The sequence below is a fragment of the Alligator mississippiensis genome, chromosome 3, assembly GCF_030867095.1.
Source record: "Alligator mississippiensis isolate rAllMis1 chromosome 3, rAllMis1, whole genome shotgun sequence".
In the NCBI taxonomy this organism is placed as follows: Eukaryota; Metazoa; Chordata; order Crocodylia; family Alligatoridae; genus Alligator; species Alligator mississippiensis.
In genome coordinates this window covers 289,745,030-289,772,888 of record NC_081826.1, presented here as the reverse complement: position 1 = coordinate 289,772,888, position 27,859 = coordinate 289,745,030, and the positions used below count along the sequence as shown (strand labels likewise).

At 45.7% G+C, this 27,859-nt stretch overlaps 1 protein-coding gene across 9 annotated transcripts in view; it reads left to right on the top strand.

The window, feature by feature from the left end:
* Positions 1–27,859, top strand: part of CTIF (cap binding complex dependent translation initiation factor) — a 321,855-nt gene that overhangs the window by 209,090 nt on the left and 84,906 nt on the right. For 7 of the 9 annotated variants that reach the window (XR_002093006.2, XR_002093005.2, XM_006259046.4 and 4 more), the window contains 2 exons: positions 14,613–15,054; positions 18,126–18,455. Coding sequence is in view for 7 of the 9 variants with exons in the window: in XM_006259046.4 (XP_006259108.2) it covers positions 14,613–15,054; positions 18,126–18,455 (772 nt within the window). In the remaining 2 variants the exon portion in view is untranslated. The remainder of the gene's footprint in view (positions 1–14,612; positions 15,055–18,125; positions 18,456–27,859) is intronic. The other 2 variants (XM_019495999.2, XM_019496002.2) reach the window with 1 other exon arrangement.

Genomic DNA, 27,859 nt, shown 5'->3' with positions numbered 1-27,859 from the left:
TATAAATACAATATATAGATTATGCATGTGTGTATTATTCATATATAAACCACTGAGGAAGTGAGGAACTTAGCTGAGGAAGTGAGCTAAGATTAAAGGTTTTTGGCATGTAAAAACAATTACTAAAAATGTATAAATGCCACAAGTTTGGGAAGTTTTGATTCTTGTTTTCTCCTAATGATGTGCTTCCCTGCTCATTTCTCATATGATCTGAGAATGAACAAAATGAAACCCGAGCCAAACAAAACCACTATGGAAGAAGAAACAAACTCGGAAAAAAAAACCCCAGATAGAAATCTCATTTTTTCCAAACTCAGAGTTGATAGCAGTTGCTTTTTGTGGGGTTTTGAGATTTTTAATTAAATTGTGTGGAACCATTAAGCCTGTCTGAATGTTTCCCACTCCCAACCACAGCAAAGGCATAAAACAGACAGAGCAGGGCTGCGGTAAACAGTGGATTGAAAACAACCTTTAGCTTCTGTGATAATGTTCTTGAAAAATTGGATGTGCCCAGTGGAGCAGGTTATGGGGCAAACTTCTTTCCCTGGGGGAAGGTTAGAGCCTCTTGAATGGAGACGAAGGGCCTGCTCCTGCCAAAGTCACTAGCAGAACTGGGTGATGTCCGTGTTGTAGGAGTGCAGCACACGGCTCCCGTCCTGTAAGCGCTTGTGCACATGCTTACAGTTACACAGCTCACCACTGGTTGCAAGAGTGGAGCCAAGGCACACAATTCTGTGCTGCAGAAAACAATGTTATCTTCAGGCCTGAAAAAAAATGCCTGTCTGGACTCCTCTCTTGTTCTGCCCAAATGAAACAACGTGGTGGCAAGCAATGCTGCAGTTAGGTAAGTGCGGAATCTGTCTTTGAAGAAGATTGGCAAGCCTGGATGTTTCCCCATCAAATATACTGTATTCATCACCCATCTCAGGGGAGTTTCATTGTTTCTGGTGTCAAGGGGTCATCTCCTTTGAGCAAGGGTCCCCGGCACATTTCATGGTGAGTGAAACACTCAATTCAGAAAGGCTGGGCCAAAAGAAATACATTTGTTATGGGGCATATTTAAGAGGTCTCTGCATCTTTCTTGTCTAGCCAAGCTAAGCCTGTCAACTAAACAGAATAATAATGAAGAAAGCAGCTTTCCCAATTGGTATCATAGACTCTAAAATTTAACTCTTTTACTGCTGGCTCTTGATGAAAAATATATCCTTGCTATTCCTTCCTGCCAACACAAAATGATACTAGTAGGATTTTTAGGAAAGCCTTTAAAGGGACTGGATGGGGAAGGAGGAACTGGAGGAAATGAGAGGAGATCCTTTATTAGCTGGGTTTAACCACACACAAATGTCCATTCATATTAATTTCTGCCATGCACCTGATGTGCGCTGTTTCTCCCACTTCAAGTCCTCACATTCATCACGGTCCCAGTATTTCCATAGGGACAGGGGCACAAAAGACTGTTTAGGAGCAGAGCAGTGGAGTCTTCTCCACTGAGATGTTCCAGTGGCTCGCAGGCACTTAATCCCTAATAACAGGAATTCCTGATTAAGAGAAGATGTGTTAATAGTAAAGTTTTCCTCTAAAGTACCCACTATTTGCCACTATTGGAGATGGAATACCAGGTTAGGTGGACTTTTGACCAGGACTGCACTTCTTATAGTCTTATGTCTTCAAGAAGCTCCTGAGGCCTAGCATTACATTACTGGACCTGATCATGATGTTGGTGGAAGTCGGTAACTGCACAGAAATTAAGACGTACCGTCTGTCCTGTATTTATGTAACCTGTCACATAAGAGGCAAGGATTTCGTAGGGTGGTATCTTCTATTGGACCGAATATGAAGTTGTGATAGAGTAAGACAAGCATTCAAAAGCTTGTTTAGCTCTATCCAAACTACATAGTTGGTCCAATAAAAGATACCACCCTAAGAAATCCTTGCCTGTCATGTAATTCTGGACCATCATGGCTACAGAATAACTCTTACACTACAGTAACCTGTCATATAATCTATCTTGCTATAGATAAATACAGGTCTGGGCATTTATAAATTCTGCATTGTGGCACAGACCAATACTCTTCTGTGCCAAAGTGAAATACAACTATAGAGAAGTGTGTAAAGCAGTCAGGATTTGAGCAATTTGGAATGCTTTAGCTCTTACAAAAATTGTCCGGGGACCTCCATGGACTGCAGGTAGCATTTATAATTTACACCGCAGTACTGCCTAAGATCTTGGGTTCTGGTTCTGAAGCATCACCTCCAGTATGCCAGGTTATGTACAAATGCAGAACAAAAAAAGATCATCTCTAGTCCAAATTGCTTACAGTATATCAGTGAGCAAAGACATACCTGCATAGAGGAACTAATGCATATCAGGGTAGTGTGCACCTTAAAATTGAACTAGTTATTCCTGAATAATTCCCTCTGTGGACGTTCTTATTTGGGAATAAGAATGCCTCAATCCAAATTATCTTAATCCCGGCATAGGAGTGTTCACACTCGGATCCATTAGCCACGCACTGGATCAGCCCAAATGTGCACTAAGGTAAGCACTAAGGGGCCGGATAGCCATCAGGACAAGGGGGGTACCAAGGGCACCCATCAGAGGGCTGAAATATCTCTACACTAATGCTAGGTGCATGGGGAACAAGCAGGAGGAACTTGCACTCCTGCTTGCAAGCAACAACTTCGACCTGGTTGGACTAACTGAAACCTGGAGGGACCCTACTTACAATTGGGCAGGAGGCATTGAGGGTTACAGGTTGTACAGATGGGATAGAGTAGGGAAGAAAGGGCAGGGCGGGGTGTTGCTCTCTATGTTGAGGAACAATATACATCCTCTCTAATGAAGATGGGATCAGAGGAGGGCCAAACTGAGGTACTGTGGGTCAGGATACAAGGAGGTTGGGAGGGAAGGGGACTTGGTAGTGGGGGCCCAGGCGAACTTCATCCACGGGTGCTGAAGGAATTGCCCAGTGTCATAGCAGAGCCACTGGCACAGCTGTTCAAGTACTCCTGATGCTCTGGTCAGGTCCCAGAGCACTGGAAAAGGGCCAATGTGGTCCCTATTTTCAAGAAGGGGAGGAGGGAGGAACTGGGAAACTATAAGTCAGTTAGTCTCACCTCTCTCCTTGGGAAAACTCTGGAAAAAATCATTAAGGATCACATTTGTCGAAGCTCAGCAGGGGAAATAATGCTGCAAAGAAATCAGCACGGGTTCATTGCAAGTAGATCTTGCATGACTAACCTTGTTTCTTTTTATGACCAGGTCACAAAATGCTTAGACGCAGGAGTCGAGGTGGATGCCATCTACCTAGACTTTAAAGAAGCCTTCCATACAGTATCTCATTCTTTTCTCATAAATAAACTGACAGGCTGTGATGTACATGATTACCCGGTCAGGTGGGTGGCAAATTGGCTTAGGGGTCGCGCCCAGAGAGTGGTGGTGGACGGGTCGGTATCGACCTGGAAAGATGTGGGCAGTGGAGTCCCACAAGACTCGGTCCTTGGACCGGCGCTATTCAATGTCTTCATCAGTGATTTGGACGAAGGCGTAGAGAGCACCCTGTCCAAGTTCACAGATGATACCAAATTATGGGGCAAAGTTAGCACACCAGAGGGTAGGGAACAGATCCAGGTGGATCTGGATAGGTTGGAAAAATGGGCAGAACAAAATAAGATGCAGTTCAATAAAGACAAGTGCAAAGTGCTGCACCTGGGAAAAAAGAAGCACCAACGCACATCCAGACTGGGGGATGACCTCAGCAGCACAGCAGCAGAAAGGCATCTTGGAGTCATAGTTGACTCCAAGATGAACATGAGTCATCAGTGTGACAAAGTGATCAACAAGACTAACTGCACTTTATCGTGCATTAGCAGATGCATGACGAACAGGTCCAGGGAGGTGATGCTCCCTCTCTATGCAGCACTGGTCAGGCCACAGTTGGAGTACTGTGTCCAGTTTTGGGTGCCGGACTTCAAAGGGATGCGGAGAATCTTGAGAGGATTCAGAGGAGGCCACTCGTATGGTCAGAGGTCTGCAGGCAAGGCCCTATGAGGAGATCTCTTCAGCCTTCACAAGAGAAGGCAGAGAGGTGATCTTGCGGCTGCCTATAAATTCATCAGGGGAGGGCAGCAAGGAATAGGAGATGCTCTATTTACTAGGGCACCCCCTGGAGTAACTAGGAGCAATGGACACAAATTGACAGGGCACATTTAGACTGGACATTAGGAAGAATTTCTTCACAGTAAGGGTGGCCAGAATCTGGAACGGGCTCCCAAGGGAGGTGGTGCTCTCCCCTACCCTGGGGGTCTTCAAGAGGAGGCTGGACATGTACCTGGCTGGGGTGATCTGACCCCAGCGCTCTTCTCTGCCCTGGGCAGGGAGTCAGACTCGATGACCTCCTGAGGTCCCTTCCGACCCAAACATCTATGAATCTGTGGAGTTAATCCAAAATAGCTGTTTTATAATAATGTCCAGGGAAGACGAGTTCTAAGGAAGCAGTAAGGATCTCGGTTTCCTCCTCTGAGACAGTTTGCTTTACGTCGCTGGGGATATAGCAGCACAACTCACTGATGTTAACATGACTCATCTGACGAAATATCCATGCAGCCGCTATCAAACATGTAGCCCTGTGTTGTCCTCGAGCTGTCTGTGCCAGACAAATGGAGTGGGCTTTCAGAGACCTCAGGCAGCTAAAGGGATCGGAAACAAGACTGATTGATACTGTTTTAGACCACAGCTGTGCACGTGTCTGGAGTTATTTTCCCCGCTGCGCTGTCCTCCAGCCCCCTTTCCTGGGTGCAGAGATCGTCCTGAACCGTACAGGAATTCTGCACTTTTGAGCACATGGGCCGGCAATCGCAGACAGCTGGAGTCTTCGCTTTGTTTGTGCAGACTCCTCCAACACATTTGTCAGATAATAATTCTGCTGAAAGAGATCTCATTTGGCTAATTTAAAACAAAGCAGTTTAGAATGATAGAGCCAGCAAGAACATCGCTCTTCCAGTTTAGCAACTTTGATGGGTTCCTCTCAGGTTTAAGACTTATCCAATTTGTTTATAACTGAAGATATGTGGTCTCACTGTCTACATTATTTTTCCTTTTTGCTATTGCACTTCTAGGGGGTCATAAACTGTCTCTGCATAGAATACATTTAGTTATGTGTAATTGCAACTAAGAGCCACATTTGCTGCTTCTTAAGCAGAAAACATAGGTGACGGGCAATTGTATCCGATGTCGGTGTTAATTCTGAGCTGGATTTCCTCAGAAGGACATCCATTAGGCCAGCCTTGTCCCAGACACTCCTGCTCCTTTTAAAAATACAATGCAGTGATTAGTGCGGATGCCTCCAGTAGCAAAATAAATATGTGATGGAAGAGAACGTGTCTAATGTGTTTTCCAAATTATTCGTAGTGGTAATGGTGTCTCTGTGCAGTGAATCCTGGTGTTGATTGATTCTTTGGGGGAGCTGGCATTTGTCTTATCTGCCCATCCTGCTAGGGAACAGATTGAGAATCGGAGAGGTATGCTTTGCCCATGGAAGGAAAGTGAATTGGGATCTTTCCAGTGCTTTTGTACAGCACATGAAATCTTAGGTTATTTTTTTACCACTTTAAAAAAAAGGAAGATTAGAGAATTCTGACAATTTCCAATTTCTAGCTTGTTCCACTGACACTTCCTGGGGCCCATCTCTTGCCAGACAGTGCACGTCCACTGGCAACAGCTGAGATTTGGGACCCCTGTTTCAAACAAATCATGGAGATGTTTATTTGACTCGCATCTGGCTCTATGCTCAGTTCCACCCACCGTGGGGGCTCAGCGCCCCTTCAAGCGTGAGATAAAAAGGGATGACTGAGGAAAAGGGAGCAGTGGGGAAAAGAGGGAAAAGACCCACCCAGTGTCTCCTGCCAAACTCAACGAAATAAGTCATTTAAGCATGAGTTAAGGCACACCCCTATTTACCCCAGCACTGAATATAGAATGGGTCCACCATCCAAATTTAAGCTCTGCTGAATAACAATGGTTTGCTCAATCAGGGTAATTTGAGAAAGGTATAGCTACACATCCTGGTAGCATGATGGTCCTGTCTACTCAGAGGCACCCATTATATTCCATTGCCATTTTTTTGGGTAGGCATAAGAATCATTTAAAACTTTTTGATAAAATCTTCAAGCTTAAAAATCCTTCTTTCCAATCATAAAAACCAGCAGCAACAGAGAACAGCAAATCTCCATGCCCTTTTGCCTGGGGGTAGACATGCCTAATTAAAAAAAAAAAAGAAAAAACCCACACAAATCCATAAAACCTCCATTGAAGTTTGTAGGAGGCCTGGTGTAGGGATCTTTCTGGTAATCTTTTTGACCAACACTGGACCAGACAGGAGATCTTTTGCACTGCAGCACCTTAACATGCTTAATACCTTTCTCCATCCCAAAGTAAAGGCTTAATCCATCAAGGAGCTATGAGCGCCTTCCCAGCATTCCTGGTTGACCACCATGTCAATTCAACCCGTGTTGTAGTCTTTGAAGTCAACTTTGAAGTGATGCAGTTGATTTCAGTGGGAGCAGGACTAGGCCTGTTGTGCAAGGTAGGCTGGTGCTCATTATCTGTTGTATCACCCTTATTGCTGTAGTATCCGAGTCCCTTGTGTACATAAAGTGCATAAGTCACAGTACATAAAGTGCTGTGACTCATGCCTGGCTTGCATGATCTGTCTTCCTCGTCTCACCCCCAGAAGGAAAACTGTGTGCACTATAAGGCATGTTATTTTGAAAGGACTTGGGTCTTCTTTAACGAGCGTGCAATTCTGAATTTGTTAGAGAAAGCAGGCTGCAGATGTGCACCCTCTACCAGAAGCTGAAGTGCTGGTGTTTGCGATGGTACTTCAGCCCGGTAGTAATTGCATCCATATTCTGGGAGCAGCCTTGTCTGCTGCCTAGGTGACCATCTACCCTTATACTAGAAAGTCCCATGGTGTCTGGGCAGAAGAGTTGTAAACCAGAGTCTTCACCTCACAGTTTTAAGTTGATGATTTAGATTTTGAGACTTCAAGCCCTTGAGTGCCTGAAAGGACCGAGGCCTTGAACCTGATTCTTTTATATGGGAAGAAAATAGAAGCAGCTCAGGTTGCTGCGGAAATGCCCTGCATCTCACTTTGTAAGATCAGGCCACAAATAGGCGAGCAAGAAAAAATTAAACTGTCGTTCAACCTCAAATTGGCCAGAATGTGTCTGTACTGGTAGAGTTCAGCATGCTGCTCTGCAGAGGGCACGTTTCTAATTCCACATCGGATGCTACAAGAGAGCCTTTCCTGTCCAAATCCCAGTGTTGCGGAGCAAGAGGAAGGTTGGTGCCTCTGTATCTCAGTCCCAGGGAGGCATGTGAGATAGCTATATCAACAGTCCTGACCTAGGAACCCAGTGCTTTGCAGTTCAATGGCATAGCATGAATCATACACACCAGTAATGGGAATATGAAAGGGATTGTGTGACTGGGTGCCAGCGACAGCAGGGGAGGTCCCTTCCAGGCCTGGGTTCCTAATAGGAAACTCTCACAAAGCAGATTTAAACTGAGTCGTGCATGTGGCTCTGCAGAAATGAAGTGGCTCTGCATTTGCATGACAAAAATAGCACATGCATTCTTCCAAAACAAAGCCCTTTGCATTGTTCGCTTGCGAATTGTATGTTCTCTAAAATGAAGCCATTGCCTAAACACTGTAGTCAGATCTGAGCAGGAGAGGGGTTTTTTTCTTAAATACTGCTTTTTTTTTTTTTTCTTGAAACCATATTTGTTTCTTGAGGTTCATTTTCCCTGCAGCTTCCAAGCTTGTATCATGAGCCACTTCATTTCTGTCTTCACGGCTGTGTACATCTGAGCAGATTAACATCTGGGCAGAGCACCTGGTACCTTAGTCTCCAGCTGTGTCTGGGTCTCAGGTGCTGCACTTGCCCGTGTATCCCTAGGATTTCTGGGGGTGACCCTCGCATTTCTTTCTGTGCTGCAGTAGGTTGAACCACTCCATGATTCCTTGCCAGTCAGTTGTGAGCAAATTGGTGCGTCTGTCTGGGCTGAGAAGAATTGTGGGAAGGCAATGGAGGACTATCAGCACTCAAGGGAATTGGCCTCCAAGTTCACTTGGAGTAGGAAAGGGGGGTTACTAGCCTGAATGAAGGCTTTGTTTAGCTTTAGCGTCCGCTCCACACAGGTTATCTCGTGCTATTTGAAACCAAACCAAGGGAGTTGGTTTACTTTAACTAACCATGCCTATGGTGCTAGTAGATGCAAAATCCACCCTAAATTTTGCTTTCAGGACCCAAGGCTCTTTGTACAGATGGGAAAGGGTATTAACTCACAACTGCTCAAGTTGCCAGTGGAATAGTTTATACTCTGTTGAGCTGAATCCTCTTTGTATGGTGCTGTTGAAACCAGCTCCCTTCACTTCCCTTTCCCAGTGGCTTGGGGGGGGTTTCTGTGCATTGTTGTCTGTGTTCCACCTCCAAAATGCCTGCTTTTACCAGTGCTCTACATGATCTCTGAATGTGTTCCTCCAAACATTTCAGTCTGCTTAAACAGAAGGAGGGTATAGTGAACAGTGGATTTTACTTCTGGAGAGGAGAATGGGCCCTTTCCACATTGAAAAAATGCCTGTCACCATCACTGTACTAGTGCAAACATGTCGTGTAGATAGGCCGCCCTGGCACACGCAGATTTACTTACCAGATAAAGCAGAGCAGTGTAATCTCAATGCAAGTGCAGTGCACCTACCATTGGGAGTTGCACCCACATTGCTATACTGATGTACTTACACTGCTGCAGATTCTTTCAGTGTAGACCGAGCCTGAGTTTCCAACATTTCTGGTGAACCAGAAGTTGGATGAGTTATTAAATGGAAGCTAGTTGCTGTTGGTAAATGTACATTTCAAGCCTCTCTCAATCCCCCAGGCAAAACCTGGTTTTCTGAATATTTTATTCTCCAGCTCTTGTCCAAGAGAAACTCTTCTGGGGGCAGCTTAGTACATGATGATAAGAAAACAGAGGGAGGAAGGGTTGCCTAGTGGATAGGGCATTGCCCCAGCGCTTTGGAGACTGACTGAATTCTCCATTCTGACACAGATGTCCTGTGTGCCCTCGGGCAAGTCACATAAGCCCAGATTGTAAAGACCCCGGGTGTTGCTCCGTTCAAAACTGCAAGGAAGAATAAGTCCTGTTTTCAGAAGTGACATAAGGCACCTCTACAAGGGTTTTGAAGGCTTGCCCTCAATTACCCTCACCTCATGAACTGCACCTCTACAGCTCTGTATTACCTTTCTGCATCAGCATGTGGAAAGCCCAGAAGGAGAGACAAGTAGTAGATAGCCTGATTCTTAGAAGAGCAGGAACAAGGAACCCAGACATGACTGTGTGGCTGCATTTCTAGGCAGTAGACAGAAAGTGAGTCATGGACGAGCTGGTAGCATAGAGACAAGAAGTGGGGTGCAGAAGTCCTGAGCTACAGCCTGATGCTCAGGAGAGCTTCCTGCATGGGTCTGGGATGCTGCTGGGTGCAAACTAAGGAATCTGTAAATGCCTAGTAGGTTTGGGCTAAAGGGGCAACCCTTGGTAGCAATACAGACGTACGTCTGGCTCCTCTGTCCTGTTGACTTTCAGATATAGGCCTCTGAATTCTTGTATCGCTTTTGGAAATGAGACGTAGCCACATAAATGATCTGGGAAATATTGGAGTGTAGATCTGGGAAATATTGGAATACCTTAATTTTTTTTCCCCCTTTCCTCTCCCCCCAGCTCTCTGCTTGAGTTTCCTCCGTGCCCTGCATTCACCCTCGTCACAGTGGTGTTATGAGGATAAATGCACTAAGCAAGCATTTGCCTGAATGCAGGATTCTCTTCTATATGCACAGCTGCTGCCAAGCCATTGATATTGCTCCTTGCTTGATGTTTTTTCTCCCCTTGGCCTTTCTATTGTCTGTAATTTTTGTCTTGTTCTTGTTTAACGGTGGTGTTTTCGGTCCTGGAGTTGCTGACTCTAATGACAGAGTTGCATTTGTGTTTGTTCTTGTGCTTGCCATAGGAACCTTGCCTTTTCAGCTCTCCTGCCCATTATTGCAGGAGTCTGTCTTGCACCTGCTTCCATTTATTGTCGCCTCCAGTTATATGCTCTTTAATCATCCAAATTTCACTTAACAGGCTCTTCAATATTCGTTCTGACCACTTCTTTTTGGGCTCTTAACCAGAAAATACATCTTACTGAGGAACATTCTCTCACTAAACATGCCACATCAAACCTTATAAGGAGGATGATATGACAATATATCTCCTTAGCTTTCATTTCCATATAGTCTAATAGTTGGGATTTTTTAAAGGAAAAGAAAGGTAGCAATGAAGTGCAATCCCTCAACACATTTTTTGCCTTAACTGCCCCCCTTTTTTTAAACAAAGGCTTTCATTAGCAAACATGATAGCATACAACTAAACATGTGTTTGCTTTTAATTGTCTGGTTCCCCTGCAATATTTGCAGCCCACACAGGGTCATATCTTCCAGTTTCTGAAAATCAGAAATGCAAATGGACTATAAACACAAAGTGAAGCCAGCCACTTTGTCTCATGAGTTGAGGTGGAATGAAGTGTAAAACAGTAAAAATTGAAAATTGAGTTAAATTTGTAATATAATTCTAGTTTTACAATGCAAGAACTTACTAATAACCCAGGCAAAGGTTTCCAAGTAACTTTTTATGTTGCCTTTGATATAATGTTTGAAACTTAAATACCTTGTTGTGCATTCGAATCAATAGAAACAAATGAACGCTGAGAAAGCCTTGGACAAAAGATACGTCCTTGCAAAATGATTATAATTTACAGCAAAAAATGAATACTTATTCAATCTTCCTCGTCTCTTTATTTTTCCCTCTCTGCCAGTCGGCTTGCAAAAAAAAAACAACGCCATGTTAATAGAAACCTGGATTCATTGGTCTGAGACTAGACACAAATTCGTTCCACTGCCACTGAGAACAAGCCTGTTCTTCCTCCATTTAGCCAAACACAAGCCCTAAGTCTTTATGGTTAAGAGCCAGTTGGCTACAGATAGTAGGTGTTTGCCCAAAGTGGCTGCCAAGGAATACAGTGCTGAAGGGCAGATTTGGTTTGGCAGACAAAGCTGGAATCTGTTTAGCCATGCTGACCAGCAAAATATATTTGGGACCGGCCACTTCCTTCGTCAGAGCATATTTTGCAGAGCCGCACAGATTTGTTCTGCGAGAAGTCAAATAAATTGCTATGCAAAAGGTTTAAAATAACGAGTGTTATTTATCTGAAAGGATGATTGGAGTTTGAGGATGGGGATGAGACTGAACCACAGAGCAGGAATTATTCTTATAACTGGTACAAAACTAACAGGGTCATGCAATCCTACTGGTCACTGTAATGACCACCTTGTTTCTCTCCGCACCACCTATGCATGTGCACATTGGCTTTTCCTGGATCAGGAAGTGATCAGGACACCCGCTATTTAGAGTCCCTCTCCTTTCAGCACTGCAGATTACATTGGGAGTCTCTGACTTTGCAGCCCTGAAAAGTGCAGCATGTTACAGGGTTCAATCCAAAATGGTTTTTAGACAAAGCAGCAAACTCTAAAAGGGCAGTGGGCAAGTCCTGGGCAGTCCCAGCAAAAGCCAGCAGAGTCTGGGACCCTGGAAAGCCTCGTGGTTTTACAGGAAAGAACAGTAAATAAAGTTTCTCTGCCTCTTCGGTATCAGCTGCCCTCCTTTCTGGTTACAGTCACACTCCTGAGCTGGTGACTTCAGTTGTCATTGCCATAAGGGAGCAATTATGTCACGGATACTGGACTGCAAGAGCAAATCTGACTGGAGGAGCAGACTGGTTAGATAAGTGAGAGCTTCTATTTGGATGGACAAATTCCTTGATTATCAACAGTGATAGGAAAGGAAATAGCCTCCAGTCAAAGGCAAACAACTGCTAGGATTTAGATATAACGCGATGTTCTCCCCCAAAAACTTCCCATGTAGCTTAACTCTACTGCACTGTTGCTTTAAAGATAACCTGGTGAAAAGCAATGGAAAACCACGCAGGTCAGAGGATGCCCTAAATCCTGTCCGTTTGTGTGATAAAAGCTTTTCAACTTCCTCTCTTTTTTTCTCATGTGTTGCAAGCACTGATAATCTTGTCTCGACAGCCCATTTGGACATCTGAAACATCCAAGTTCAGCTGGAGGATGCGAGACACCCCTTGGCTGCTTCTGTTGGCAGGGATTTCCTCGAGCCTCAGCTTCCTGTAGAGAGGAACATGGGGAAAATGTCCTCGCTTTTCAGTGTTTCAGGCAAACTGTGTCGTATAATCATGTCTGCTCCATAGGAAACTTCTCACGCCAGATGCATTTACTCTTCTGGCTTCAATGCATAGTTGGGCACCAGAGCAAATGGACTGCCAGATAATTTTCTTTCATTTTGCTGTTGCTTTTCTAGGGACACACAGTCTAGTCTTGTCGCTAGAGCGTGGGCCGAGGAGCCAGCAATTGTGGGTTTTATTCGTGGCTCCCCCGTGACTAACTGGCTTCTGCAATCTTGGGCGAGTCATTAGTGGACATGCTGCTCCTCTCTGTGCCATGGTAAACTCCCACAGTAGGCCCTAATGGACTTGTTTCCTCGTGTATAAAATTCACATAACGGCTTTCTTGTACTTCAGCAAGGTGGCATTAGGCTTAATAAATGTGTAGAAAGCTTTGGAAGAAAAGTGCTCTAGAGGGACAAATCTTGACTCTTCTGACATGATGGACAATGATTTCCTCGTTCTTTTCCTTGCAGACAAACTGTTAAAAAGTTTTGGGGTACAAGTGAAAACCCATGCCACCTTTTTTTTTTTCCATGACCTGATACTTTTCTTTCCCTTCCCCTGGCCTTCAAATGGATGTACTAATTTACGGCAAGGACTGTTATGCAAAAATGGCAATAGTTGACCACCAGAAGTTAGTGGCATTTGTGAAGAAACCTCCATTAAAATCCATGGAAGTAGGAGAGCATTTGGTAGGAACATGAAGAGTGGGGAACATCAGTATTTTGCTGAAAAACAAGACCTAAATAGGGTCAGTTGGCAGACCTGTGCATAAATTCATGTTAGTTAAATTTTCTTTATTAATTTTGTCTCTTGTCCCCTGTTTTCAACAACCCCCTGTTTCATTTTTAAGAATTTCCGCCTGAAAGAGAGCAGGCTGCTTAATTTGGAAGCGTGTTCCCTTGAAATCATAGAGCTACAAGTAGGTGAAATGGTGCTGGGAAAAGGCAGATCTGAAACTTTTTTTGTCTTAAAAACATGGAAAAAAGTATCCCTAATATTTCTTCTTAGGACAGGTTCCTTCCAAAGGGGCATTTTACTACTGAGGTTGGGAAAAGCCAAATCTTCTGTGTTATGGTCCAGAAAGGACTGCTCAACTAACATAGCAACAAGGCTGAGATTTTCAAAGAGAACCAAAGAAATGGTATCCATTGACAATCCCAGCACATAGGCTTTGAAAATCCCAGAACAAAGGCTTTGCACGTAGGCTTGCTTTTCAAAGAGGTGAAGAAGCCCACATTGGTTTTGTTCCTGCCTTGGATGCCAATGGGCCGGTTGCCCAGGTTTGGTGTCGAGAAGACACGCAATCTCTTCCCTGTAAGAAGTGAGACGCTCCAGACGACCTGGCTCTGTTATAGTGGCTTAGTGTTAATCTGCCTGGCTAGGATAGCCCGGTGCTGGATGCAGCACTGTGTAAAATCATTCAGGTATTGTGCAATACTTTATAATACAAGTCTGTGCTTCTGTCAGGTACTTACCTGGCAGCGATTACCGTGGCATCTGAGTGCCTCACAATCCGCACTGCATTTCTGTCTCACACCATCACTGGGAGATAGAAGAGTGCAATTATTTCTTTTACAAATGGAGAACGGAGGTAGTTTGCCCAGGGATGTCCAGAACACCTGTAGCCAAAGCACAACGGTAAACTCCCACGTCCGAGGCTAGATCGCTGTTCCCTGAATCACAGCGTTCATTTGGGTAGTTTCTATTTGACATACTGTTTAATGTCTCTGTACTTTGTAAAACTTGCTTTTATTGAAAATGAATAGAGTTGCTGGGTTTGGAGACCACTGCAAGCAGGTCCCAGACAGAACAAGAACATCCGACTCTGAGCAGGGGGATTTTAGGAACAGGGTAGCATGAAAGGAAGAGCAAAGGGCACACGTGAGGTTGCTGTCTGCCTGCCTAGAAAGGAGCAAAAAGGGCCAGCACGGTCACGGGAACCATCCCTGGGCACCAGGCGATGACAACTAGAATCCAGCAGCCTTGAGCGGGATTAATTCTTGTGAAAGGCAAGTTGAATGCTCAGCTGGGCTCAAGATGGATAGGAGTGAGAGAGCACTGGCAGGTAGGAGTAATGTGAGGAGTTTGGGAGTTCACGTTTGAGAACTGAATTGCCAGAATGCCAAGTAGCTCCCCAGTAACAGCCAGGAAGTAATCAGTACCCAGAATTACATGGTGGGCAGCTCTCACGGCATGTTTGCTACTCTCCTGGCGCTGATTAACCCAGGAAGCGGCCTGAGCATACTGATTTTCCTCTCTTTGGGTTCACAGGCGACAGCAGAGGCCTCCAGGTGGAAACAAATCGCAGCAGCACACGGATAATCAGCAAGGGAGCACCAAACACAACAGGGAACACCAGAAACTCTACCAGGGAGGCCAAGCCCCGCACTCCTCGGGGAGGACAGGCCACCATGGGTACAGCCAAAACCGGCGATGGCACCACAACCAGAAGCACTCGCCCAATGACAAAGAAACGCACAGAAATGCCAAAGAGACTGAGAATCTGAAAATCGAGGATGCCTCTGTCTGCACAGTGCACATCCCCCTGGAGATGCACCGGAGCACAGAAGCGGTGGAGAAGCAGTCTCAGCAGTATATTCAGGAGCAGGAAACCAAGCGGAAAGATAGTATTCATGAGCGCATCGGGGAAAGGCCCAAGATCAACTTGCTTCAGTCATCCAAAGACAGACTGCGAAGGAGACTAAAAGAAAAGGTACCATTTTTCTTGAAGAAACTGAGTTTCCCTTCATAAAAACTGCAATTGCTGATCATCTTACATCTGTGGGGTTGGGTTACATGGGGTCCAGTTCAAACTCATTTTCCAGGCTCCTACAGTCAGTACTTCTGATGGGAGACCAGGTCTTTGGGTTCTTCTGGGTGGCGCGTCTTTGCTAGAATGGGCCCGCGCATCCCCTGGCTATCCGCACCTGCCGGCAGGTGCCCGTGAGGCCACTCTAGCCTTATCCCCAGCAGCCACTCAAGCCCAATGAAGGCTGAAAGCTTGAGAGCAGCCCCAGATGGATGCCCCAGAAGGCCTATTTCTGGGCAAGCACAGCATGCTCAGTAGCATCATGTCTACATGCCACCTCTATAATATAGATATAACCTGAATGTCACACTGCCCGGCCCCTCACCCACCTGATTGCCTGGCGTCCATATAAGGCAGGGGTGGGCAAATGCAGCCCATGGGCGAGATGCGGCCCGCCAGGCCATTCTACCTGGCCCGGGGGGCCCCTAAAAAATTTAGAAAAGTAATATTTATCCGCCCCAGGCTGCCTGTCATGCGGCCCTCGCTGGCTTGCCAAAACACAGTAAGCGGCCCTCCGCCCAAAATAATTGCCCACCCCTGATAGAAGGCCACGGTTGCAAAGAAGTAATTGTGAATTCTCCCCTTACATCTGCACAAAACACAACTAGAAGAAGAGGGTTTACACACAGACAATGGGAACACTTACATTTCTCAGGCTGTTTGTAATTTCCAGCCGATTCTTTGTGGTGTTTCACATGCTCCATCTGGTTTGGGGACGACAAATACAGAATTCAGACTGAACATTGGCTTGTTGGATTTAGCCACTTAAACTTGATATCCATCTGTCTCAATGGATGGATGGATATATATATAAACACCCTTATCCTTCCTCCTTCCCTAAAGCAGCTCAGCAATAACAAAACTATTGCACACAAGTGGTGGTGGAAATGTACTTTTTGGAAACAACGTTCAGCTTTGACCTTTTACAGGTTCTTTGCTAAAATGTCAGCCTACACCCTGTAGACCTCAATTTTTTCTTACTATGAATTTATTTTTGCAGACTGAAAATGAATTTGAGCAGCTTTTCCCCCCCAACATATATATTCATTTTTAAAGCAAAAATAAACAAAGACAACTATGTAGGGCAAGAAAAAAAAAAAGAAAAGAAACTAGTGCATGAAACAAAATGAGCATTAACAGTTTTACAGTGCATGTGCATCCTTTTGAACGCGTGTTATCTACTCAGGCAACATGGGAGAGAGTGAAATACAGGCAATGCTAACTGTGTTTAAATTTTAATTGTTTACTGTTTTTGGAAAGCAAAGATGATGCTGAGAGTGGTTTAAAATATTCATTTGCAAGTTTGTGTCTATGTGCTGATATAGAAACTGCTCCTGCAAGTGCTTGCTTATTAAAACGTTCTTACACAGAAGCGTGCTCTGTGAGTCTGCTGAAATGTCTGACAAGTCTAGGTAAATGAGAGCAGGATTGCAGGATCAGACCAATAGTCTTAATTCCTGGGAGCCAGGACCTTGTAAAATCAACCCACCAAGTAAACAGTAGGCTGTGTTTATGCCCCATCTCCAGTGTTTAGTTTACACAGCTGGTCTCCTACCTTCACCCACCTGGTGCTGAGGCCACACCTGGAGTTTGCTAAAGGTTTGAAGGGCTCTCCAATTGCAAGGTGCTTTCTTTCTGAGTAGAAAAGAGAGAAGTAGCTAGCCACATTAGTCTGTAGCCAGGTACACCCTGCCCTGCCTTCAGCTTGAATAGGAAAGGAGGAAGAGAAGTGAATAGAGCAGAGCAAGCGGGAAACCTTGCTGCTGTATGTCTGTCCTTAGTAGAAGGTTTCACAGCAAAATTAAAAGTTAAGCTGCAGTGAAGACCACGCTGACTTAAAAGTACATCAGCTGAGAGATGAGAACATTAGAGCTCTCATAGGAACCGCAGTTGGTTCAGATTGTGCATGTATCTCATGTGACAACCTTGTTAACTATTTGTGTCGTTTAGCGTATATCCAGATCTAAGTAAGGAAAGGCCTTATTATCAGAGTGCCTCACAAACATTAATGGATGATTTTTCATAAATATGACTGCGATGCATTGTTTTTCCCATTTCCCAGATGAGGAAACTGAGGCACAAACCAGTGAAGTGACTTGCTGGTGATCACATAGGAAGTCTTTGGCAGAGTCAAGAATTGACCCAACATCCGAGTCCTAGTCCAGGCCTTAACTCAAACTTCCTCTCACTGAGAAGAGCGTGTGTACCACGACACTGGATACATCTACACTGTATCACGCAGTTTAGAGACATCCAAGTTAGCTCAGATTCTGGTAGCACAAAACTTCCAGCTTCTCAGCAGGATAAATCAACCTGCGCACAGCTGCATGGTACCACCGCTCTTCTGTTTCTAGTTGCTGACCTAGCTGTGAATGGCTGGGGAGAACAGGTGAGCTGTGTAGACATACCCTGGGAGTCCTGCGAGGCAGAGAAAGGATCAGCATCTCCTGGGACTAACCTGCTGCAACTAATAAGAAAGGGGAAAGAGGAGAGAAGGTGAATAGAAAGTATTAAGTAGGAGTATAGAGAGAAGATAAGAGGTGTGACATGATCTGGCTGAGTCCCTTGTTCATGAAAGCAGCAGAGGGACCTGCGTCCCTCCCTCCTCAGCAGCACTGGCTCCCAAGAGCACTGTTAGTTCTCAGTGCTTGAAGACTCAGGGTCACCTGCTGGGGAAAGTACTGCAGAAACCACTGGTGTTTCTTACTACCACAGAGACGAGGGCTCTGATGGGAACAACTGGTACTAGTACCGGGATGTGCCCAGCGGGATCCAGGTATTTCCAGAGCTAGGATGCCTACAGCCAAGCTATAACCAATATTCACAAGTTCCTGGCTCCCTGCCTTGGTCTTAGACCACTAGAATATGCTTAATGTTTCTAGGCCTAACTATATGACTCCCAAAATTCACCCCCATCCCCTTCATTGTGTATGGAAGAACAAGGGCTGATCTATCTGTTTTTTCTTGTGTAACAGACGCCTTGTCTTTCCCTTTTCGCGGACCAGGACGAAGTCACGGTGGAGACGACCAACCCCGAAAAGAACAAAATGGACAAATTAATTGAAATCCTCAACAGCATGAGGAACAACAGCAGCGACGTGGACTCGAAGCTCACCACCTTCATGGAGGAGGCCCAGAACTCCACTAACTCGGAGGAGATGCTGGGCGAGATTGTCAAGACCATTTACCAGAAAGCAGTCACGGACCGTAGCTTTGCCTCCACAGCAGCCAAGCTGTGCGACAAAATGGCGCTCTTCATGGTGGAAGGGACCAAGTTCCGAAGTTTGCTCCTCAACATGTTGCAGGTAATTAGATATTTGCAGCTGCTCCCGGCGTGTAATTACTAGAAAGAAGTCCATGAATTCTGACCATAGCTGAGCTTTGCCCAAGCTCCATTCTTGCCCAATTAATTATAGAAAATAAACGTGTACGCGGGGAGAGGGCCACGGTTTTTGTGTTTTGTTTATGCAGGCGTTCCTTGGTTACAACAGACCAATATAATATTATAGGCACTGTCTGGTTAGTCTCCATCCCCATCTTCTCTTTCTATTTTAAAAGTTCTGTTTAACAAGTGCTCGTTGCACAGGCATAGTCCACCTCGGTTTAACCCCCAAAGAGCTAAATAATTTGGGTCCTCAGGGCAGCAGTGACAGAGGTATCGCTCCTCGCGTGGGCTGAGATTATTCGTATCTGAGGCGCACCCACAGTCTTTTTTGAGCAGTCTGGTTGGTGTATTGTGCCTGGTGCTAGGCCTGATCATCCTCTGGGACACACATCTTAACATGTAAAAAGACAAAATGGGCCCAGGTGGAGGAGGAAAGGATTATTATCACAGTTTGTACAGGATCAGAATTGAGGGATTCAGTGAAGGTTGCGCAGGAGCGTCGTTCCCAGAGGTGTGAACCGAATCCAGATCTCTAGTGTCTCTGTCTAGTGCTTTTCTACAAGGTCAGTGGGGCACTTGAGCTGACAGCCCTATTTTCAAAGGGACGCAGACGGTCATTTTCCGGGGATAAACCTCACTGCTCCTAGGTGGTTCGGCTGGAGCCCAGGTTCAAAACGGTGCCCTTTAGCTTTGATCACTAAAGACATCAAAGAAAGTGGTTAAAAAGGGTCTTTGTTGTAAGACCCTTCTGTGCAGTTTAGCCAGGCGATTTGCTGCTGGACTGTAGTTGCTGGCATCAACTTGCACAGCTTGCAGCTGAAACAGCTGCACTTACAGCCCAGACGGCAATGATTTGTGTGTTTGCAGGTTGTTGATGATTATGGGTGACTTATTTATCAGTACATGCAGTGCGGGCATTTGTGCACCATACCCCAAAACACGATAAAAGGCAAAGTCAATTAAAAAATGAACTGACAACCATGGCAGTCGCCCATAAGAATGATCTATAACCAGGAAAATGTCCATGGCTCCTAAGCATCCAGCTGCATGCTGATTGAGAGCCCAGACTCAGATGGCTGGCCTGGTTTATCGTGCAGTTCTGCAGCTGATCTCACAGTTAATGTATTTGTTTGCTTTGTGGAGGGGGGGGTATCTCATACACCAAAGCCCTGCCTGCCCCCTTCAGCTTACCTGGTCTATCCTCTGCCGACCCAGGGCATCGGCCACCCCTGACATTTTGTTTGTCCGTGGCAGACCAGACAAGGCTGCGTCCAAAGCCCATAGCATCATTCCTGACTCGATCAGTCAGATCAAGGAGCAGTGCATGGAGCTGCCTCCTTCCACCTCTCCACCAGACTTGGATTGTGATCATCAGTTGCACTATCGGGCTCAGTTTATCTTGCAGCTTTTCAGGGAGACTGACTGGTCTGTGGGACATGGGACAGTTTTTAACTCAGAAGTTACCTGCAGTCAAGGTTAATAGTAACTAAAATTGGCCAGGTAGTGCCAAGCTCAGGCCCACTCAAGGGCTTATTCCTCTGAACCACAACAGCTAACATTGCAATACTCGGCTGATGTATGGTTCGGGGAAATGATGCAAGGGGCAAGGCCTCTCTTGTTTCCCATCTAAGGCTGTATCAGGGCTTTCAAAATAGCTTTTCCAGTGTGAGACCTGTTAACTGATTGCCTGAATGGTTGGATGGTTCCTTCCCCTCACTCTGAATATCTAACCTAGTAGTCAGGCCACTGGTTTCATGGGGAAGTGCACTCTGGATCAGCTTTGGCATCAGCAGCGGGAGACTGAGTATTTGTGCTGTGCCTGTGATGAACCACACAGTGCTGTCAGCCTTTTGAATATGCAGGAGATGGCCAAGCAGAGTAGATTTCTCTCCACCTTGAAGTCCTGGTATAGGACAGGGGGTGCAGTATGGCAGAGCACGATGCGGCAGCCTCCTCCGTGCACTCTGGTTGTACCGTGCCTGACTTTATCACCAAAGGACTCCTTCAGAAGCAACAAGCATCCTCCATAACCAGGTGCACTAGGCTTGGCACTAGCACTACAGAAGTATATCATATTTATCATATTCTTCTCATTATCAGCTGGCCCTGCCTGTAGCTCCACCCCACATGTTCAGATTCAGTTAGGGGAAAAACAACATTTACCCCAAATAAAAGCCAGTTTTTCTGTGAGGATCAACCAAAAAGCCATTAAGGCACAAATATAGCGTGACTGCTGATTATAAATCAACTCTGCCTGGAAGTCAGGTGCGATTTTTATTCTTGTTTTTAGGAAACAAAGGTCGACTTATAATACAAAGAATGCAGTAATCATCTTCCTGAAGAAGGCGCATAATGCATTGCCAGGCTTAGCAGTACCACACAGAGCCCAAATGACCACCAGTCCACAACATGGCACCTGGCAGTTGGCCGCTGATAGGGAATCAGCATAGCCTCTAAGTGCTAAATAAAAGAGCCGACTATATTATAGAGCATGCTACTGGTACCAAGTATGAGCCACGTCATCCCAGTCACCCACATGTAGGAAAATATCTTTCTCCATCCATCCCTTGGTAAGAGCAGGCTAATGGCAGAGAGGCAGTATTCACAATGCACAAATCGCAGCAGACCCTGGTAACACTGATGTGCAGGCAGGCCCATTGATGTCCTAAGATTTGCGATGCAGAAGCACCTATAGCCAGTTCCTGCTCCGGGGGAGAGAGACCTTTGTAAAAAGAAGTGCAATCTGGCTGTTGCAGTGGCTTGGAATGTCACGCACAAGCCCTCCTCCCAAAAGCCTGTCACCCTATGTCTGGTTGGTGATTGCTATATGGAAATAAAAGCAGTGTTCAGAGCAACCTTGGACTTGGTAGGACCAGAGCACATAGGAAGTCTCTCTGGGAGAGCTGAGAGGGCTTTGGAGTTATGCGATGCCCCAGAGCATGAAGGCTTTCCAGAGCCCGCCTGAAAGACAGGAGGTGGCCTAATTGGGGCATCTGCTGAGACAGACAACCTACTGCACTGGCAGCGTGACAGCCTCTCTAGACCTACGGAGGTATGTGTTATCTCAGTGACCCGTCTTCTGTCTGCTCCAAGTCAGAGTTAAGCATCTCATGTATGGTCACGGATGACGTGCCTCTTCCCAGGGTCACTTCCATTGAAACAGAGGCATAACAGTCTCACTCCCATTGAAACAGAGCTCTTCAGAAAAGGACCTGGGGGTTACAGTGGACAACAAGTTGAATATGAGCCAAGAGTGTGCCCTTGTTGTGAAGAAGGCTAATGACATCCTGGGCTGCATTAGTAGGAGCATTGCCAGTAGATCAAAGGAAGTGACCATTCCCCTCTATTCAGCCCTGGTGAGTCCACATCTGGAGTTCTGTGTCCAGTTGTGGGCCTCCCACTGCAGAAAGGATGTGGACAAATTGGAGAGAGCCCAGCGAAGGGCAGCGAAAATGGTTCAGGGGCTGAGAGGCATGACTTGTGAGGAAAAGCTGAGGATCTGAGCTTATTTAGTCTAGAGAAGAGAAGACTGAGAGGGGATTTAATAGCAGCCTTTAATTACCTGAAGGGGCATTCGAAAGAGGATGGAGCTGGACTATTCTCAGTAGTGGCAGATAACAAAGCAAGGAGCACTGGTCTCACATTGCAGCAAGGGAAATTTAGGCTGAATATTAGGAAAACCTCTCTCTCTAGGAGGGTAGTAAAACCCTGGAACAGGTTACCCAGAGAGGTGGTGCAATCTCCCTCCTTGGAGGTTTTTAAGACCCGGCTGGACAAAGCCTTGGCTGGGATGAGCTAGTTGGGGCTGGTCCTGCTTTGAGCAAGGGTTGGACTAGCTGTGACCTTCTGAAGTCCCTTCCAACCCTCATTTTCTATGATTCTGTAAGATAGCATCACCCTGTGAACAAGAGGGCAGCCAGGGACAAGTTGGTACTCAGTGAAAATAAGGAGGATGAGGGTCATATGGAAAACATCTGCTATATGGTCATTGTCCATAGCATGCAAAAATAATGTTCCTTGAAAATCTGTAACTTTCCTTTGTACTGTTTAAAGAGGTGCATATGGCTGTTTGCTCACCTACAGAAAATTTTGGTGGAGGTTATATAGGAACAGCCCTGATTTGCATTTTGTTTCCAGCTGTGCGAAACACACATGCCAAATGTTGCTTCTTTGTACTACCTGCTTTTCCGTGGCTGCTGTTGCCTGACTTCAGTGCTTTGGTTTGCTTATCTCCAGATCTGCGGTGACTATGTGCACCGTGCTTAGGGCTGAGTCAGGTTTTGGGCTACCAGCAGTTGTCTGTCCTCTTGAATCCACTGTGGGTGAAATGCTGAAATGATACTTCTCTCTTGCCAGATGCCTGCCTTTGATGCCTTTCTGGTGCAACTGCTAGCACTCTCATTTGCAGCATGTGGGGGAGGGAACTGTGCAGATTCTCTGACCATCCTCAATGTTGTGAGAGGCTTGGTGTAGCTGCAAAACCAGGTGAGAGAAGAACTGGTTAAAGATCCAGCGTGCAGTCCTACAGCTGCTGCTGCCACAGCATTGTCAGCTAGAATGCTCTGGCCTCTTCAAAAGACTCTGTAGGTGTGTGTAGACGACATGGGCATTAATGTAGACCACCCAAAAATTTTAATGCAGCTTTTTTTTGGTGTGGTGCATTTTTGTTTGCATGACACAGCATTTGTGTTTGCACAAACGGCGCTTTTGAGTGAGTTAAGTCCCCGTGTGTCATATGCCGCAGATTTTGGTAGGGGGAGTCAAATACCAATTTACCCCCTTGAATGTCTTTCCTAATGTATTACAGCAGGAGGCACATGTAAACCACCCAGGCTCCCCAGTCCCTGCCCCCGGACTCTCACTGGGAGTCTCCCCTGGGCACAGTCATGATCACCCCCAAATCCTTGTCACTTGTACCTGCCTATGCTCGTTCGGTCGGGTCTCTCTCCATCAGTACGTGATCCCAAAGACCCCATCCCAATCCCAAAGACAGGCTGCGTGAGTCTTCCCCTCCCGTTCCTTTCCCTTCCCATCCCACCATGTTACAAATATATGGGGGAGGGGTTTCTTTCATTAACTACAGCTGCTATGATAACTGCTATATCATAAGAGTAGGGGATGGGTAGGTGTTTGCTGCCGCCCGGTTGATTGGTGATTACTGTCGATGTTGGTGGTGGCGAGCTCTTCTGGCTTTTTTTTCCCCTCTCTCTGAGTGCAGTTGTTGCTCTGCTACCAGTTCATTCTGTGACCTTGGGTAGATCACTTATTCTCTCTGCACTCCAGTTTCTTGACCGCACTGACTTAATGGCTAGGGACAGAAATTACAGATAAACCAGTATAAGTGACCAGAAACAGGGTCAAATTTGCAACACAACAGAAGTTCAGTGCACATAAACCACTTTCAAAATGACCAAAACTGGTTTAAGATAAAACTGGATGGATGCAGAATCAGACTTATCTGATTTAGGTTAAAAAGCTTTATTGAACTGTCCCAGATCCCCTTCAGATTCAAGTTAACTCACAGTCCCCCAACATCCCAGGATGCTTTGCACCTCCCCTGCAAATGCCCCGTTAGGATGGACAGGCTAGCTGTGGCCTATGCTGTCTGCTCCAATCAAGCAGGGAGGCATGCTCTAGTGCCCCCTGACTTCTGCCCTGAGCCTGCATTCATTTCAGGAATCAAAAGTGAATGCCTGTTCACTGGCTTGTTGGTTCAATCTATGCAGCTTAAACTAACCTGTGAAGATTGAATTGATTTAGCCTCAGGCTTTTTGACTGTCTGTACTTTAATGTGAAAAAGTATGTTGAGAGTGCAAAATGAGGGTAATCATTCTTAATGCCTCTTTATGATTTAGCAAGGCTTTTACTAATTGATATGTGAAGCACTTTCAGATCTGTAAATCATGTTAAGGACAAGGTAAAAAATATCAGTTTAATAAATTGTCTATCTTCTACTGGCAGATCCAACGTTAGAGTTAATTGCAGGGACTAGCAGATCCCCTTCAGATTTTTAGCCCTGTATATCCATTGTGTTCTGCATTATTAAATGTCTGTTGTAGTAACGTGGTAAACAGACTGGAGCTAACCTGTAAGACCCTGCTGTGTGCAAAAAAGCATAGACTTTGCCTCCTGATGGTGCTAACAGATGGGGGAAATCTTGACAGCGGTGACAGAGAAATTCCATTACACAAAGCTCCAGGTCTTGCTTTCCAGTGGGTTTGCAATGAAAAGAAGGTTTTATTTTGCAGCTTTGGGTCAACGAGATGGCAGACAGATAGGAGACTCCTGGCTAAGAGCAGCTCCGTGATGCACAGGTCTCTAAGTGAGAGGGAACCTGAGAGAGTTTAATGTTAATGCCTCGAGCTAGACAAGTTGGTGATAAATCGGGTGGGTTTTTTCCTCCCCAGAATGCACTTGTTCCAATACGGACATCGAATCCACAGTGCCCAAGTGATATTCAAGGAGTTTGTTTCCTAGATGACAGCAATGCTCGCTGGCTGAGGTAGCACTCTGCACTTACACAGTGTCAAACATTAATCAAGGATATGAACATGCTTTAAATAAATCTTTAAATAAATTATAGGCGGGTTATTAGCAAAATTATAATTCTTGCCTTTATTTGAACGCTAAAGGAACCAAGGCGCAGAGTATATAGACTAGAAGCCGTGCATCAAGTCATTGCCAGTGCTAGTCACTGCAGTAATCTGGCTTCATAATGATGCTTCCCATGTGCAGAGTAGAGCAGAGACCTCAAGAGTCCTGATAACCGGAGTCTGCTTATTTTGTGGTCCTGTAATTATGCGTGCTTTCATCCAGTGTCTGAGACTCGTGTGAAGTTTTACTTAGATGAGTTTTTGGAGCTAAGTACCACTGTTGTTTGTGCTGCCAGGGGTAAAGATAAGGAGAGATGAATCTGTTGTCTTATCTCCTTCCTGCTTAGGTGGTGGATCTTGTAGGGCCCATGGGATGAAAGCTCTGGCTTTCACGGGCAAGAATTTAAGGAAGCAATTCTAGCAAGTATAGGAGGGTCTGGTTGACCACTAGGACTATGAATAGTGCCTAGGGGCTCCTCTTAGATTTGGGCCAAGTCTTGGTCCAAATAGGTTACTGCCTGTATTCAGAAGCGAGAAAGAAGCCAGTATTTTCCCCTTCATTTACAGCAGGGCATCAAGGCACAGAAAGGTGGAATGACTCTTGACAAAAAAGCAGAGTAATGGCTTTTTTCAGTAAGCTTTTCAGCCATTTCTAGTAGCCACATCCAGGATTAACCTAAGTTTATAAATCCCCACTGTTCATGGCCAGAGGTTTTAAAAAATCCACCCCATTGAACTTGAATCAGACTGACAGTGCCTCCCCTCCCAAGACCCAGAACTAACTCACCATCATGTGTCAGCTATAGCCAGATATATTGGCAGACTCTTCTGTCTGATAAAGGAACTGCTAGAACCCACATGACCCTGAAGGAAACCTATAACACCATCTTTTCAGTGTGATCTGTGTGGACTTCGTAGCATGTATCAATGAGTTATTGTTCAGTAAATCAAAAACTGAATCCCATTCATTCTCTTCTAAGACCTTGTAGTACAGTTGAAAGCTTGGTCATATTTAAATGCTCCACCAGCAAGGGACACTGAACATGGATGGGACAAAATCCCAGCAGTGCCGCTGAGTTGAATGTATAGAGATTTTTCCTTGATGGGAGAGTTTATTTCTGCAAATCCTATGGAATAGGAAAAATCCTGGACCCAAAGAGATTATCTGGTCCCCTGGATAGAGCCATATGCAGAAAGTTGGTTTGGAACTATGCACAGGAATACATGGGACCTACAGCCAAAGTGAAGGAGGGACATAAACAGATTGGGGGGAAAAAATAGCAAAGTCATGTCTCTAGGTTCCCTACATGACCATGAAGAGTTGTTGAAGAGTGACCCTACACTATTCTGTTTCCACCAGCCAGGAGAGTGGACCCAGTGGTGATCTCTTGGTCCTACTGAAGCCCAAAGGAGGTCTGCCTGGTTTCTTGCACAGCAGCTCTAGACACAGCGAGTTTGGGGCCACCACACAGGTTCTAGCCAAGAAAGCTTTGATTTCACAAATCCCCTGGTGTTTTCATAACACATGAATTAGGACTTTCCTCTCTTGCTGGAGGGAAGAAAGCTGCGCTAACATTATTATGTTCGTAATAGCAACAACTCTGAGGCAGGAATTCAACCAAGGCTCTCTTCCTGCACCCAGGAATAATACTGTGGTCCGAAACAAGTAAACGTACAGTACCTGCATAGGGCACTTGAGATGACCTGGAAACAACTAACATCATCTCGGTTATGGATGCACACCGCCACCTCAGTAGCAATGGTAGCTTATGCTCAGTAGAAAACTGTCCTGCAAGCCATTCAGAAGGGGTAAGGCTGACTCTGGGTCAGTGATTCTCCGCCAGGGTGGTAGGAGAGACTTCGAGGGCTGCAATGAATTAGGCTTTGAAACGGGGTGCCACTATGCACAAAAGTTATAGCCGTGTGCCTTGAGTCTAACAAGGTTGAGAACTGCGGGATCTTTAGACCTGGAGGCCTGACTCTCAGAGACTCTGACTATTTCCAGCTCCTTTTGACTTAAAAAAGAAAAGGAAGTGTCCAAAACCTCTGAAAATCAGACCACTGGTAGGAAGACTGCTCAAACCTCCTCTCCCACCAGCCCTTTCCAGCCTTCGTCATGTTTACACGTCGAAAATCAAATTGTCTGCACTCCCCTCGGCATGAAGCCTGCCTTTAGCGGCGGGGTTTGGAGGCTGTTTTCGTGGTCTCGGTTTGGAACACCTTGCGAGGGAAGGCGCAGCGCCGAGGAGAGGATATCCGTCTTGTGTTGTGCTGCTCAGCCGTCTGTTAAAGCCAGAGGAAATCGGAGCCGGCACCAGCTATTTTCAGCCAGGGTCTGTGCTGAAGCGGAGTTCAGCGGGAGGGCTACCACTCCAGAAAGAAAAGGCAGAAACGTAGTGTTGCCTCTCTGCAGCCGGGAAACTGCTGACCGGCTGAATCCTTCAGGCAGCAGTCGCTCTCTAATCCAGTTAGCAGCGATGCTTCTGTGAGAGCAACCCCAAAGTATTGCATGGAAAATTGTCTCCATTATCCATCACCGTCCCAGTCAGAAGTAGTGATTTTGAGGGGGCCAGAAAGGCGATGCTAAGTATTTAGGGCTTCTAAAATAGACAGCAGTGCTAAGGAGTCAGGACCTGATCGAAAACCCAGTGGAGTCAGTAAGGAGCCTTTGCATTGATTTCAGCAGACTTTGAACTGGACGCCTGCTGACTGCAATGCCCAGCACCTCCTC